Source organism: Pseudorasbora parva, chromosome 1 (genome assembly GCF_024679245.1).
Source record: "Pseudorasbora parva isolate DD20220531a chromosome 1, ASM2467924v1, whole genome shotgun sequence".
Classification (NCBI taxonomy): Eukaryota; Metazoa; Chordata; class Actinopteri; order Cypriniformes; family Gobionidae; genus Pseudorasbora; species Pseudorasbora parva.
In genome coordinates this window covers 9,866,053-9,882,732 of record NC_090172.1, presented here as the reverse complement: position 1 = coordinate 9,882,732, position 16,680 = coordinate 9,866,053, and the positions used below count along the sequence as shown (strand labels likewise).

At 35.9% G+C, this 16,680-nt stretch overlaps 1 protein-coding gene across 8 annotated transcripts in view; it reads left to right on the top strand.

Annotated features, from left to right (window-relative positions):
• The window catches only part of kcnip4a (potassium voltage-gated channel interacting protein 4a), a 364,749-nt gene that overhangs the window by 241,132 nt on the left and 106,937 nt on the right, over nt 1-16,680 (top strand). The window contains exon 1 of one of the 8 annotated variants that reach the window (XM_067420106.1): nt 12,846-12,960. The exons of the other annotated variants lie outside the window; for them this stretch is intronic. Coding sequence (XP_067276207.1) covers nt 12,858-12,960 — 103 coding nt within the window. The 5' untranslated portion in view covers nt 12,846-12,857. Of the gene's footprint in view, nt 1-12,845; nt 12,961-16,680 lie in introns of those variants that run through there. 8 annotated transcript variants of the gene reach the window in all.

Sequence of the window (16,680 nt, the reverse complement as noted above, 5' to 3'; positions counted from 1 at the left end):
CAGAAGTTATAAAGTAGCATCTGTGTTTAAATAAACCTTGGCTCAAGACAAAATATAATATTTTATAAAATATGTTGCAAATATGAACTAGAGTCTGGGGATCTAATCATTTGTATCCTTCCCTGTTATGTTTATGCAGTTCAATGAAGAAATCATGGTGTGTTCATTTATAACCTGCTGTTCTTAGACATAAATTGTTCCCTGGAAACTGGAACTTTCCCTTTGCTCAAGCACATTTCCGATCCATTTCCTATTTATTGATATCGCAGTTGATTCCCTCCTGGAATTAAGTGCCGCTTTTAATCATTAAAGCCCGCTGTGTTACTGTAATACTAATAAGTATGCCGTGGCAGAAGAGATTGAGTTTAGAAACATTGTAATTTTCATTTTTAAGAAAGATACATTATTGCATAATGCATACTTAAAGGTGCACTGTGTAGTATTTTTGCAGTAAAATATCCAGAAACCACTAGGCCAGTGTTATGAGTACTTACAATATCCAAATGTTTCCAACTATTTGTAAATTGTGAGAAAATTGCTATTTTAACTAAGGACCGGGACGTTTCAGCATAGCGTCTGAGGGAGTCACCTGTCAATTGCGTCATATCTCTGTTAGCCTCAGTTTGCGGTTTTATTTGGTAGAAGCGCTTTACTCTTAGCAGTGTGAACAAGTGTCACAGCAGACGCCGAGTGAACGCACAGAGTAACGTCATAACATCATTTTAAACACACTTATCTAAAACGATAAACAGAGCTGTGTTACCTTATACTCATGAACTGAAGCCGAAATGGCGGTGACAACTGTGTCCCGTCATAATAAAAGTCCCGCTGCTTGCAAGCCGTGTGTTTGTGCAACAATCGCTCCAGCGGCCTTGCTCAGCTCCACAACACTCGGTCCTGCTCTGATTTATACTACAGTAACGTTAATAACCGCATCCATGAACATGATTTCTGCCCGAGACTTAGCCTGATTCTTTTCTATGAAAGGAAGACCTGATAGAGTAATGTGAAAAATAAAATAATTTTGAGGACACCTGGATCTACTGACTCGGCTAATTATATAAGCAAGGCCTACTTTTGGATATTAAAAATATATTTCTTTTTTTTTCATTGTCTAAGAACTTTTCTCAGGTGTTCTATAAATGTACAGAGGCAGCAGCTTGCAAACATTGCAACTAGACCACATCACAGCTGTGTTTAGGGGCTTTGCACTGGTTGTTGTTTGTGTGCAGGATTGAAACCTTTTTACACCTGTCAATGCTTAAAAACCTTTCTAAACCAACAGAAGAAAGGCTAAAATCAGCTTTGTTTGAGCCTCTTCCCCCTAAACAAAAGTCTGTATAACAAGTGTAATCTTTTCAGAGCTGGTGGTTTCTCAATAACCGATTCCATGCCGTATTATCTAAATTAAATGATATATTATCATATGATCTTGCTCTTCCCTGTATTAGTCACTCGGGGGCAGCATAGTCCTTTTGCAATAAATCTGAATCAGTTAGAGAACTGTGATGCTCAATATACAGTTCATATGCATTTGTCTTTTAGCTTAATTTTCTTTCACCTTTTTTTGTATTTGTGTCATTATCATTTGCTATATCGTTTGAACACATTTCCAAGTACTGAAAAGTTCAAACAAATGTGTTATTGTGAATTGTTATGTGACTTTCTAACAATATTCTCGAAGATATTCATTACTTTCTACAGCCAGCAAACTTTAGGTTGCAGGCACATACATCAAGTGTTAAGAATCCAATGCTAAGCTGATTAGGGACCACAGAGCAAGAATAATTCATTTTTGTCTTGGCTATTTAAGTGGTGCTTGACAAATAAATAGTGGCTTCACACAATTTTTATATATATATATATATATATATATATATATATATATATATATATATATATATATATATATATATATATATATATATATATATATATATATATATATATATATATATATATTATATATAGTAGAGTGGGGTAAAACACCCTCCACACTACTGTTTTTCCACAAATTATTATCCATTTGATAAAATCAAGATATATTTTTTTTTGTTGCTATGGACTGTTGACCAAAGAGATGCAGAAGATCTCACTACAAAGCTTACACCGGTGAAGTACCTGAGAGAAAACGGATTTCATGTTAAGTGATATCATTTTTAAAGGTAAAAAAAAGGGGGGGGGGTGTTTTAAAGCTTGTTGTTTTTCAGAACATCACAGTGTTATATGATATGAGATAAGCAAGGCCTGTGGTTAGGGAGTAGTTGTTATTTAAAGAAAGTATAATTACATTTTCATAATGACATTTTTTTTTCAAACCTAGAAGGGAAGGTTCACTTTAAAATGAAAATTCTGTCATCCTTTACTCACCCTCAAGTTGTTTCAAACCTGTATGAATATCTTTCTTCAGCTGAACTCAAGGGAAGATATTTTGAAGAATATCAGTAACCAAACAGTTAACTGGAGCCATTGACTTATAGTATTTTTTTTCTACTATGGAAGTCAATGGCTCCAGTTAACTATTTGCTTTCTGACATTCTTCAAAATATCTTCCCTTGAGTTCATCTGAAGAAAGATAGTCATACAGGTTTGAAACAACTTGAGGGTGAGTAAAGGATGACAGAATTTTTATTTTAAAGTGAACTATCCCTTTAAAACGTCCCCAGGGGGCATTGCTTTCCACTATCATAATTACTGTAACATTTTCTAAACATCATACTATTTTCATCAAATATAATTTAACAAGGGGGTTGAATAAAAATGTTTGGACTTTATATTTAAAAATGACCTCACATTAGCATCAGCTAGCTAGTTAGCTTGCCAGTTAGCATCAGTTAACAATATTTTTTACATAGTTATATTTTCAAAATGGCATATGTATGCATATGTATCTACTATTTATGTTATATTTATCTTCTTGGGCTTGTCTTTTTAATTTTAGGCTAAACATGCGTGTACTGATTTTGCTATAAACGTATAAGCAAATTCCTTTGTCAGAGTGACAGAGTTTTACACCAGTCCTTGATATTGTGAGTTCTTGAAATGTTGGGAATCAAAAACTAAATCACCCTCTGGGGTTCTTCATTTATGGGTCACACTCAGGACCTTCGGGTCTAAAAGGACCCGGAGGTCGGGAATAAAAAAAAAAAAAAATTGAGTAAAATCAATGAAATATATTTTTGTTCAATAATATTTTTTCTTTTCTTTTTTGGTGTTTTGAGATAATTTTATGATTTATAAATAATATTTATGCAATAATTATGACCCATTTTTTCCCATTGAATATAATAGAATTTTATTTTATTTTATTTTTCCTTTTTTTATTAAAGCTGTATTTCATTTTAGAGTCAAGCCTAGGCCTCATGAAAGCATTTTTTTTTATTTGATTGGTGCCATCTGGTGGACACAGTGAGCATTTTTATCACGCAATAGCACATTTTTACCACTAGAGTGCATTACAGAACCTGTGTGTGTGTGTGTGTGTGTGTGTGTGTGTGTGTGTGTGTGTGTGTGTGTGTGTGTGTGTGTGTGTGTGTGTGTGTGTGTGTGTGTGAGTTTTTGTTTGTCTGTTTTGCACTCTTGATGTTTTAGAGATTCACCCCTTCACTGTTGAGTCCTTTTTTCTGCATCCTGGCTGATTTGTAGATTATATGCACAAAAAACTCTGTATTTTCATATTTTTGCCAATTTCCCATTCATTTCCTATGGGGGTCTTTTTTGACCCGAAGGCCCCGAGTGTGACTATTTTTTTTACGACCACTTAGACTTTTCCAATCCTGTCCCCAATTTTTTTTTCTGTCCATATACCAAGTACCAATACCCTCACCAAGTTTCGTACCATTCAGATGAAGCTATGATTTTTAACATTTCTTTCAAAAAAAAAATCGGGTCAGAAATGACCGAAGAACCCCAGAGGGTTAATAGTATTTCAGTACTCTCAGTTTCAGTTAATGGAAAAATATTTGAAAAGCAAGTTTGTGATTTTACAGAAGAAATATTTTACATGTGTCTTAATGACTGTGCCAATCCAGATTCTGGCGAAACTTTTTATTCACTTTATTGTGCTTTTGTCATATTTACAGATTCTGATGGTCCTTTTAGCACATTGAATTGACTATAAGTAACACTGCACCTACATGTCTACTTATTCTTATTATAGTTTTAGTAGAGTATTAGTAGACTGGTAGGGTTAGGGTTAGAATAAGTTGACATGTACTTGCGTAGTTACTTACAGTCATTAAAATGTCTGATGGGGGACTATCACAATAAAGTGTTATCAGGTATTAAGCAGACAGTCTACTGAGAGTTAGTGGGTGCGATGATATTCATAGTCAACAGAATGTTCAAAAGGGACCATCAAAATAAAGTGTTACCAAAATATTCGAGTTAAAACATGACCTTCAGCCTCCATATTCTGGTCAAAAAATCTCCTGTTAAAGTGGGTGTTGAGTGAACTGTTCATATGAATTGATTCTGTTAATTGGTGTTATTCCCTTAGTGTGCTTCTGCTGACCATTTGTCAATCTTCAGCCTTGCATTTTTCATGATGCGCGCAAAAAAAAAAAAAAGTATTCATGTGCTGTTCATAGCAATGACCTCTGTGTAGTGAGCTTGCGGCCACTGCCATTAGGGCCCTATCCGTTACCATTTTATTTGTAGCAGCTGAGCTCCCTCTAAATATAGCTCAGGGCACTGATGGCAGCCTTTGTGCGGCTCGCTAACGTAATCATTCAGACAAGACAGCCTGTGTATGTGTGTGTTATCTGTTTCTTTCTTTCTCACCTGTGTATAGTGAAAGGCGAGTGTGAATGAAGGATTCACACATGAGCATATTGTGTGTATGAAGACACCCCAATCTCTGTACTTATGTACGGATCCCTTTGTTTTCTGTGTTTCTATGGATACCTGACTTTTGAAACTTGATTTGTTTGTCATGACCTCAGAAAGCCGTCTAATATCAAATGGCACTGTGTGTTCTTTCATGAATGCATACCCAGAATGCACATGATGTAACATGCTTGAGCACAGTAGGAGAATTAATTAAATGCAGAGAGAGAGAGAGAGAGAGAGAGAGAGAGAGAGAGAGAGAGAGAGAGAGAGAGAGAGAGAGAGAGAGAGAGAGATTTCACTAGAGATATACGCAAGTATTTTTCCTAATTTTACACACATGCAATGTAATGTGTAATGTCTGTTTCATTCAAACTGGAAGCCAGAGGGTGCCCTCGCACATAAAGCCCAAAGTGAGACTCATACAATTTATGACATTTCAGGATATCCGTTATATGGACAACATCTTCCAGATTTCGGTGAATAACATGCAGATAGAGACGTTTGAAGACAATAAACATACGATTGCGAAAATAGGGTTTATCTGTTCATCTCTATAATGCAATGCTATTTGACATAATCTTTATCACTGTATAGAACAGCCTATTATAAAATAATAAACTTTCAGACTCTTTTTTACACTGTTGCCATGTTTTGTTTTGTTTTTCTGTGGGTGAAGCGACAACCCATAGGAACTTGATTTTTACTGGGAAACCCCCTCCTGAACACGATTGTGCTAGTTTTGGCCGGGACCCAATATAAGTGTTCCTTACAACCTACCAAAGATCCAGTGGTCCGTGGATATTGACACGCAGCCAGGAATCGTGTTTCCTGACATGTATATGTGCCTGATTTCAATGCGAGGGAAATACATGAAACACATTTCATGACAAATTTCAAACCCCTCTTCCTCCTCTATTTCTCTTTTCTTCTTCCCTTTTCTGGTTTTTGCTACTCTGATTAGTATACAGATCTTGGTATTTAGGGCACTTTTTGCGTTTTCTTTGCCACTTCTTGGCGGATCACTTCCTGTATTCCTGAGTTGTAAGTTGCTTTGGATAAAAGCTTCTGCTAAATGCATAAATGTAAATGTAAAATGTAAATTTGCCTGTGAATGCTATATATATAAATACAATAGGTAGGTCTAAATATATATATATATATATATATGTTTTGGAGGGTGTTTTATATATATATATATATATATATATATATATATATATATATATATATATATATATATATATATATATATATATATATATATATATATATATATATATATATATATATATATCAGACCAAAAGAACCAAGAGAACTGGAGTGTGAACATTAAAAGTTTTAGTAATTGTGTGTTTTATATTTCTGTTTTAGTTTTAGTAATTTTAGTACTTCCCTGGCACTGATAAGAAAATAAATTGAGGCCTTCACACCAACGCGCTCATCGACCTCTAGGGGTTAAACAGTTGCCAAAGTTTTTAAGTCATTTCATGTTTGTATTTTATTTGACTTTTCTGTTATAGTTTTAGTTAACAATAACCACTGAAAATAGGACTGCAAATTACGAATAAGCTTTCTAGCCAGTTTCTCTATCTAATTTCTATAAGTTTCTCTTCTCAATATATAGCCGATTGAATATTTTAGAGCAGAGCAAAACGTTTATTTTTACTACAGGATTATTTCAAGAACTTCATGAATTTTTCATGAATCCTATCAAATATTATGATATGATGAGTATAATATAATAGTTTGTTTATATTATCTTGTCATTGTGTAACTGAGGTGGAGAGTTTCAATGTGTTTGGAGATCTGTGGTCAGCACCTTCATAAACATTTAAACAGCACAGGAAGGTGAACCTCAAGAGTCGTGACTTTAAATCGACCCTTCCATGCTTTGTTGGGTTCAGAGATACCAAATCCAGGTAATTCCATCATTCTCTCCTATAGACGCAGTCTTCTATCTGGCACGTATTCCAGGTTCTCACTGGTAAAGGAACATTACTGGGCCTGTGTTCTTAAAATTAGATCCTTTATTTTAATGAGTTATATAATAAAAATTGTATTCATAATTCAGATGACCATATTCAATATTCCCTTTTTGCCTTGGGGGGGGGGTGAAATACTCAGTTTCAGTCAATCTCATGTCAATCTTGAGTACCTATAGAGTAGTATTGCATCCTTCATATCTCCGAAAAGTCTTTAGTTTTATTATATTTATTCAAGAAATATGGGCTGTACCGAGTCTTTCCGGAAAAAAACAAGCGGCTGGAGGCGTATCGTGTGGGCGGAGAATGACGAGCGGGCAGCTACTGCACGAGAGCTTTTGAAAGCTGACATCGTCATGTGTGGAAAAGAAAACGTTACCCTAATGGCTATCAATGGCTATCATGGCTATCAATCAGATTCAACTAATACATATATGATCCAGAATCAGATCCGGAGGATGAAATAAATTGAACAGGAGAAACAGCAACAGCAGGACGTCCGTCTCTGTGGTATGGACTGTATTTAGTGGACTGTCAACATTTGTGTGTCTTTACTCGCAGTTTATGAGGACATGATTTGGGTTATGGACTATTGTATGCGACTCAACCTTAGCAGTAGCAAGCAAAACGGTTTTGCATGTCAGATAGTGTATAAAAAAAACAATGGAGTAGTGCATTTGAATGAAGAAGCACGCTTTGTGTGAATGTTTTGAATGGTTTTACAATAAACAAACTGACACCTATAGTGTTCAGCTAAACAAATGTATTTAAACACACCATAGATCATGCTCCATTGATAAATTAACTACGATCGTGTTGTTTACTGATGTTTACTTACACAATGATGGCCAACAACAGACATTTGAAGCAGTTTTACTCACCACCTGTTTCCAAAGCAGGACCGTGAACCTGTATCGCTGGGACCACTCCGTCAAAAACACACTTCTTTGGTAACATTGTTGATTTCGTGAAGCCCTGAGACAGCAGTGACCGTGGAGATCCACTTTTGCGACACGACTGAAGCGTGATGTTGTGACGCTTCTCGTCATTTCTGCGTTCAAATCAGTTCAAATGCAGCGCTGCCTTCCTGGAATGCTATGCGGCCGTGTTAAAGTTGTTCAATGTCACCCATAGGAATAAAGTGGAGCGCGGCGCGACAGAAGTGTTCACGGACGACTGGATCTGCACCTGAGAGGGTGTTTATGGGCGTGCATTTCCTCTCTCGCTCTAGTCACGCGCGTGCGCACCCTTCCGGAAGAAGAGCCCGTACGGCCCATACAAGGACCTTCCGACCCGTTGACGTCAAGCGGACTCGTACTCGAAAAAAACTCTCCGAAACTTGTGAGAAACCGGAAGGAGTATTTTTGACACAGAAATACTCCACCAAACGTCCAACATTAGTTTTTGAAACTTTGTCTATGTTTAGGATGGGAATCCAAGTCTTTAACAGTGTAAAAAGCTCAGTATGCATGAAGCAGCATATGCCAGTGCGACTTGCTTTCAGTTAAAACAGCTCAAACATGCCTTTTAGTCTGGGATTATCTTAAACCTGGTCTGTGAAACCAGGGGTTTAACTCAAAATATGTTTTTGATTCCTCATTATATGAGCCCTTTGATATTAATTCACAATGCTATTGCTTGCATAAAATAAATCATGTCTCAGTCATATACCCAGAAACACTACTGGTCCTCCGTTTTATTACATTTAGGCCTGGTTTCACAGGCCTTGGTTCAATTAGGACAAGTGACTTTTATAAACGTGCCTTACTGTTTTTACTGTTGTGCATCTTAAGACAAAACAATGGTGCTAACATATTTTAAGATAGGCTTTCAGTTAAAACAGCTCAAACATTTTATTCCGGGACTAGCCTGAAACTAAGAGTTGGTGTGCAAACCAAATAGTGACTTTTAATGTAAAATGTAGATATTTTAACCTGACAAGATGTTGAAAATGGAGGTGAATGTTTCAATTTCAGGCATTTCAGCCATTTAAAGTTCCGGTATGTTACAAGCCCTTTGTTCAGGACGTGACGTGCAAAAGAAAAAAAAAAGAATAAATGAATAAATCACAGTTTACTGACATTGTGACCTTGCCATTTCTAGCAATTATACGCTAGGCGGCAAGCCTAATTTAATTTAAACAATACACCTTCATTAGCAGACAAATCAAAAGGCCTCTTGTTTAATCAAATCCTCCACAATAATGTGATTAGGACCATTCTAAAGAAGAAAAAAGAAGCCATTCACAATAATCACTTACCCACTAGACTAGAGCCACTGGTTCAAATCATTCATATGGTTAAGGGGATACCTGTAAAGTCAGAAAGAAACAGCTAAACAAGCTTTGAAAAGGCCGTTGGTAATCTGAAGATTGACATGTCTGCAGTAATCAGCTTGATGAACGATCACACTAAAAACATGCTGTATAAAGCTTTCATTTGTCAGCAATAGAACTTTTTTTTGAGAAAAAGTAACGGATGTAACAGAATTAGTTACTTTTGATGAGATTAACGCAATATTGTAACACATTATGAGTAACTTTCCCCAACACTCCTAGTCACATTTTCTCGTGAGGTTAGAATTTGCAAGGTCTTGACGCCGCTCAGGTGTGCGTTTCCCTTACAATGACGTTACTCACTGCTAAACTACAACAGTATATTGTATTGTTGAAAAAAATCAAATAGCTAGTCACCACGTTGGTTAAAGGGGTACTTCAGAGCTGGGAAGATGAATCTGTATTTAAACTGGGTCATCAATGTAGTAGAAATGTGAAATTATTTTTTAATTTGGTGCCTTCTAGACTGAGAAAAGACTCATGGGGATGAAAGACTTCAATTCCCAGAATGCTTTGCTGCCCTGTGAGGCCATTCCTAAAGCCACCTACTGGATTACTGTGACTGAGTTGGAGAAGACACTAAAATTAAAAACTGAACGTATCTGTTCAATATAATGAGTGAGTCACCGCGTGAGTATCACAGCAGCACTGAGCACTAACTGCAGGAGTGAGATAAATGAGCTGATGAGCTCGTGATGAGAGCTGAGGTAATCGCGACTACACTCGCGGCATACATTCACACCGTGAGTTCAGTCTGGCGCGTTTCAGTTCATGCCTTTGCAAGCTTAACTTTCATAGAAATTAATTTGAGAAGTTAAAAGACTTACATTGCGCACCATAGCTCCGTTTAAATGAGTGCCTGTAGCTGCGAGCTGAGCTCTGAGTGTGATCTCCCATCCCCCGCGCGAGTTCAAAACATGCGGAAATGGCTCCCTCTGCTGGCTGTAGTCTTTAGCCTTTGGGCAAACATTCCTCCTATGATGCAAATATTGTCAATTTGCATCATAGGAGGAATTTTTCCAGAAATAAAATGCATAAATCTCTTGTCTCAGGGGGATATGAGGGGGGACGCACAATCATTTGAATATACTCCAGGGTTTCTACTGATACAAAGCCATATGCTAATCGCTGAAGTAACCCTTTAAATATGTCACGCAGGTGGGGGAGCAGCAACTGCTTTTAATTAGTTATTTTAAGATAGAATTAATGCTAGATTTTTTGCTACAAATAATGGGCATGGCACCTGAGGACTAAATCTTATTTTTCTCAGTTATTTTGCTTTATTTCCAGATTCAATCATAGGCTTGTTACATATGTGCACTCTTCAAATCCCTTCATATATGCTTTAAATCTCTTGACAAACTAAAAGACATAAATTACATTTTTATGTATTCGAAATAAAAAATATTGATAGTACTAACTGTTAGCTTGCTTATTTTGCTCAAGTTAAGGATTTATTAAAGGGTTAGTTCACCCAAAAATTAAATTGAAGTCGTAGTTTTTGTTATTTTTGGACCAAAATATATTTGCAATGCTTCAAGAGATTCTAATGAACTAACTGATGTCTCATATGGACTACTTTGATGATGTTTTTATTCCCTTTCTGGACATGGACAGTATAGTGTGCATACATTTAGATACGCCGTCGGACTAAATATAAAATATCTTAAACTGTGTTCTGAAGATGAACGGAGGTCTTACGGGTGTGGAATGATATTAGGGTGAGTCATCAATGACATCAATTTCATTTTTGGGTGAACTAACCCTTTAAGTCCACATGTCATGCAAACAAGAAATTCTAACCACAGGTCGAGAGCTGTCGTTGCAACCACACAAGTTTTTGACGCTGTTTGCGAATGTTCACTGGAACGATGTGTCGGGAAACACTGGTTGAACTATGCTAATAATGACGGAACTTGCATCCATAGTTGGCTAATGATGTTTTTGGGAAACGCACCCGAATGGTGCATAATTGACCATTTGCATGAAACATTCTTAAAGGGATAGTTCACACAAAAAATATTTGCATCCAAGCTGTAGGTGTGTTTGTTTCTTCAGTAGAACACAAATGAAGATTTTTAACTCCAACTGTTGACATATAATGCATGTCAATGGGGTGTTTTCTAAAAACACACAGACATACGAATCCATATTAAACCCTGTGGCTCGTGGCAACACATTGATGTCTTAAGACACGAAACGGTCGGTTTCTGCAAGAAACCGAACAGTATTTGTTTTCGTTTTTTTACCTCATATCAGATGACTCTCATCCCCATTGACATGCATTATACGGCAACAGTTGGAGTTAAAAATCTTCATTTGTGTTCTACTGAAGAAATAAACACACATACATCTTGAAAGCCCTGGGGGTAAGCAGACAAACATCACATTTTACTTTTTGGGTGAACTAACCCTTTAAGAACTTGATATAAGTTGGATAACTTCTGGTAAACTTGTTGGTGTGTCAGTATATTCAATGTCCTGAGGTAGCTTTACCAGCATCAATAGTGTAATACTTAGTTTAAAGTCAGAATATAGTCACTTAAATAGCATTAATTTAGCTATTTAAAAAATCCCTCAATTCCCGCTTTCAGTGTAATTAATAAAAAAATGTTTTTATGAGACTTTTTAAGTACTTCATATATTTCTCCTTGACAATTTATTTTTAAATCTATGGTTTTAATATTTATTATATTTATCTAAATATTCTATTATTTAATATATATTGGGGAAAAAAGAGAAAAAAAAGACTGGGAGTGGCTAATATGAGCTAATAAATGCTAGCTCATGGTTATAGTGGTAATTCATTTATTTCATTTTTAAATAAAAGTGTTTTCTATCATATTCCCTACATCAGGAAACATTTGGTAATGCAAATGGGGACAATCTTAGAAGGATGAACAAATAATGTTTTTTTTTTTTTATCATCATCACATTATAAATAACATTTTGGAAAAATGTTCAGAGTGTGTTTCTTATTCCAACGTTCCCTTTAGCTTAGTTTTATTGGCAAAATTAGACCAGTGTGATAACTGCATTAAAATATCAATACAACATTAAAAAGTCAACCATTGATGGTGTCCATGTGCAGGTCCAGCGAGTATATAATCACCAGAAATGCCCAAGACGGCTTATTGAAAAGCAGGAAATAACCATGGTCATTTCTTCAGCCAGAAATACAGTCATTGTGTCCTTTTGGGTTTGTTCTTCATGATTTGGTAAAAAAAAAAAAAAAAACTGTTTCCTTGACAACATATGGTCTACGCGGCAGAGCCTCGAGGTGTTGCCTCTGACGGACACATGCTGTTTTTGTGTGAAGACGAGTTTCACGGGCCCGTCTATGACAGTTCGCTACATGCACGTCAGGTGTTATCGGCACAATGTGTGTCTGTAGGAGGAAGATAACTGGAGAGTGATGTTTCAGAGAGACCTGCTGTGGATTTCACCTGCTTTAGGGCTTAAGATCAGGCTTTGTGTCTCTCCTGATCTTTTTTCCTCCACATTTTCTTTTATTGCCATTATTCGATACCGTTTCGTGGTCCCTCCTCCTACCCCCCCCCCCCCCCCATCTTTAATTTGGCTCTCCGCCCCCTCCGCTCCACTCTCCTCTCATCTGTTCTGTGTAAGAAGATGCAGACACTTTGAATGATGTTGCAGGCAGAGCTCTCTGCCCAGTGCAGCGGTCAGAACATGACCTGACCCAGTCAGCATGATGAACTTGGAGGGACTAGAGATGATTGCGGTCCTGGTTGTGGTTGTTGCCTTTGTTAAGGTTCTGGAGCAGTTTGGACTTTTAGAGGCAAACTATGATGGTAAGCACAAAGAAGCTGTCTTTATGCTTAATTTTCAAAGTATTTTGTACGGTCTGAATCATTTGTAGTTTCTGAAACATATGTTCAGGAGTATGTAGATCTGGTGCTTATTGGTTCTCTTGAAATTGCACTTGTAAGTTCAGATTAGAAACTTGAAGGATTCTAAACAGTTTTATCCCGCATGTTTGTCCACATTCATTCATTCATTCATTCATTCATTCATTCATTCATTCATTCATTACTAGCCTGCAATTATGTACAATTAGGTTACACTTTATTTTAAGTTACAATGTCCTGTAACTTGTACAGTGTCAGTGTTACAGTGTAATTATACAATAAGTACATTAAGAGTAATATTAATAACTACCCTTACTATAGGGTTGGGGTTTAGGTTGGTTAAGGGTTAGTTACATTTAATTATGCATAATTTTTAGTATAATTTCTAAAAAATAATAAATAATAGAATAATTTTACTATAGTAACTACATGTAACAAGGTCACTGTAAAAAAAGTGTTACCTACAATTACTATTTGGTGCACCTGTGAGTTTTTTTGACAAAGTTTACCCTTGTGAAAAAGTAGTTATTATGAAAATAATATATTTTAAAAGAATATACTTACATTTGAACTTAATGTAATGTTTTTAGATATTTGCATGTCAATTTCAAATGAATGAAAATATATATAGCTGAAAATACAAGCTGACCTTGGGTACCCACTTGAATAGGAATTAAGTACATATTTATATATAATTTCAGAATTACTTCCATTGACTTTGAAATACGGTTAAACAGTATTACAGACAAGCACTTATATTAACTAAATTATACTTTATAGTAATTTCAAAATGTGCTTTACATTACAACTAAATTATAAATATTATTTACATTATGACTATTAATTTGATATCATTACAAAGAGCACTTTTAAATGTACTTAAGTGTTTTTGAAAATGTCATGGAAGTGTACTCTCTTAAAGAACACTTAAGTGGCCTTTGGTTTGAAGTACACTGGTGTATTGAATGCACAAGTATAATTAAGCCCACTTCTTTTTCATAAGAGTAAGGTGGGGAAAGCACTGAAGTGTTTTAGATAAATTATGCATAATTTATCTAATTGATAATGTAACATGATGTTTGTTTGTTTTTTACTGACAGATAATTGTTATAAGTTTATTGAATTGTATTAAAATTACTGGAATAGTGTAACAGTGTTTAATATCACTGACAGATGGATATTGAAAAAAAAAAAAAAATTGAGAACCTGTTGTACTGTAAGTATAATTTCCATGTTCAGGAAAATGCCACCAAACTAAAAGGTAGCCTGTTTTCTGACATTTTCTGTCATTCTACAGGTGACCTTTTACAGGTGAGCAGTGTGTTATTTTGGTGTGTATTGTCATAGGGCAGTGCCATATTCAAACCTTAGACAGAAATGAAAACAGGGCTGTGAGTAATAGAATTCAATGAATTTCACTGTTTGTTTTTTTTAACTACAATCCAATTGTTCAGCTGAAGAAATGTCTTTCCGGAAAAAAAAATATATATATATATCTAGCCTGAGTTAAGCTTTCAAAGGCATGCACTGAAAACGCGCCAGACTTGAACATTTGCTGTGAATCTATGCCACGGACGCGTTTACCTCAGCTCTCATCACGAGCTCATCCATGACTGTCAATGTGATCTGACTCCTGCAGCGTTTTGGGCTGTGAGACTCCCTCAACGGCTAAATCACATATTGAACAGACACGTTCAGTTTTTAATTGTAGTGTCTGTTCTCTAACTGAACTGATTTTATGAAAATGAACACGGTCGCGGTGGGAAGTGATCAGTGACACAGTAATCTAGCAGTGGTGGCTTTGGGAGTGGCCTCGTAGGGCAGCAAAGCATTCTGGGAATTGTTGTCTTTCATCCCCATAAGACAAAAATAAATTTTCTGTCTTTTCTCAGTCTAGAAAGCACCAAATAAAATTTAAAAAATCACATTTCTACTACATTAATGACCCAGTTTAAATACAGATTCATCTTCCCAGCGCTGAAGTACTCCTTTAAATATATTTTTAAATAGAATATTAAATTAATCTGTTAAAGGTGCACTGTGCAACTTTTTGTGTGCTAGAGGGTGCCTATTCAAAACAACGCAGTTTGATGACGCTGTGTTTGAGCACAGCATCTTGGGACGTGGTCTTCACCTCACAGCCGGTGGAAAATAGAAGTCAGGCAGAAATCACGTTCATTGATGCGATTATTAACGTTACTGTAGTATGAAGCAGAGCAGGACCGAGTGTTGTGGAGCTGAGCAAGGCCGCTGGAGCGATTGTTAATGAGATGAACAACACACGCCTCGCAAACAACGGGACTTTTATTATGATGGGACGGGACACAGTCACCGGGCGCCCACGGTATTGCTGCTTTTCCGGTCATGGGTATAACGTAACGCAGCTCTGTTTATCATATTAGATACATTTAAGTGTGTTTAAAATGATGTTATGACGTTACTCTGTGCGTTCGCTTAGCGTCTGCTGTGACACTTGTTCACACTGCTAAGAGTAAAGCGCTTCTACCAAATAAAACCGGAAACCGAAGCTAACGGAGATATGACGCAATTGACAGGCGACTCCCTCAGACGCTATGCTGAGACATCCCGGGTCCTTGGTTAAATTAGCAATTTTCTCACAATTTACAAATAGTTGGAAACATTTGGATATTGTAAGAACTCAACTGAACAAAATATATAACACTGGCCTAGATGTTTTTGGATATTTTACTGTAAAAATAATACATAGTGCACCTTTAACTCAAAGTTTGTTTTTTGCTCTGAGCTTGTAGAATTCTTTATTTCCACAAACATTGTCTTGTAAGTTGTTTTTCATCACCTTAATTATTAATCTACACATGCATATGAGTGAGTGATTGGTTATTGTGTCGTATTATGAGTTGACTTACTGGTTTGATATGAAAATGATACTCTCCTTTATTATAAATAACAATGCTATAAAGAACTTCGGTCAGTTCCTAGATGCATTTTATAAAGAAAATCATTTTTATTTTAGGATAAAGATTAATGTCATAGACACCAGACATAAATCAAATTACATCACTAATAATCAATCATAAAAAAAGTGTGGTGAAACAGCTTGAACGAAAATGGCTGCTCATGCAAACATTAGCAGTAATACTTTGATTTATAGTCTGTTGAATGTAGATCAAGCTAATTGGACGGTTGCAGTTGCAGTGCATTATTCAAATGAATGCAATGATGGCAGCTTTCCCAAACCGAATGCATCAGGCTGCCAAAGCCACTGGCATTTCTGCTGATTTATCATTAATATTTATTACTGTGTTGAAACCACATTTCCTCTTTCTGTATCTATACTCAAAGCCATGGTGTGTGGTTACCTTGTAAAGATTGGATTTGATTTATTTTAGAGCAGATCTTTGTGAACACCATTGTGACACATGGCCTTTTATGACCAATGCAATTACATATTAGAGACATCAAATAATTTACTCACTCTTATCTTCATCTTTTGTGAGAAAAAAAGAAAATAATAAATTGTTTCTTTTTTCCATGAAATTATAAACTAAATAACAACACAGACACTAAAAGCCCCATAAACATAGAAAGAGTCTTCTGAAATTAACAGAATGAATCTTTATAACAATATATATATATATATATATATATATATATATATATATATATATATATATATATATA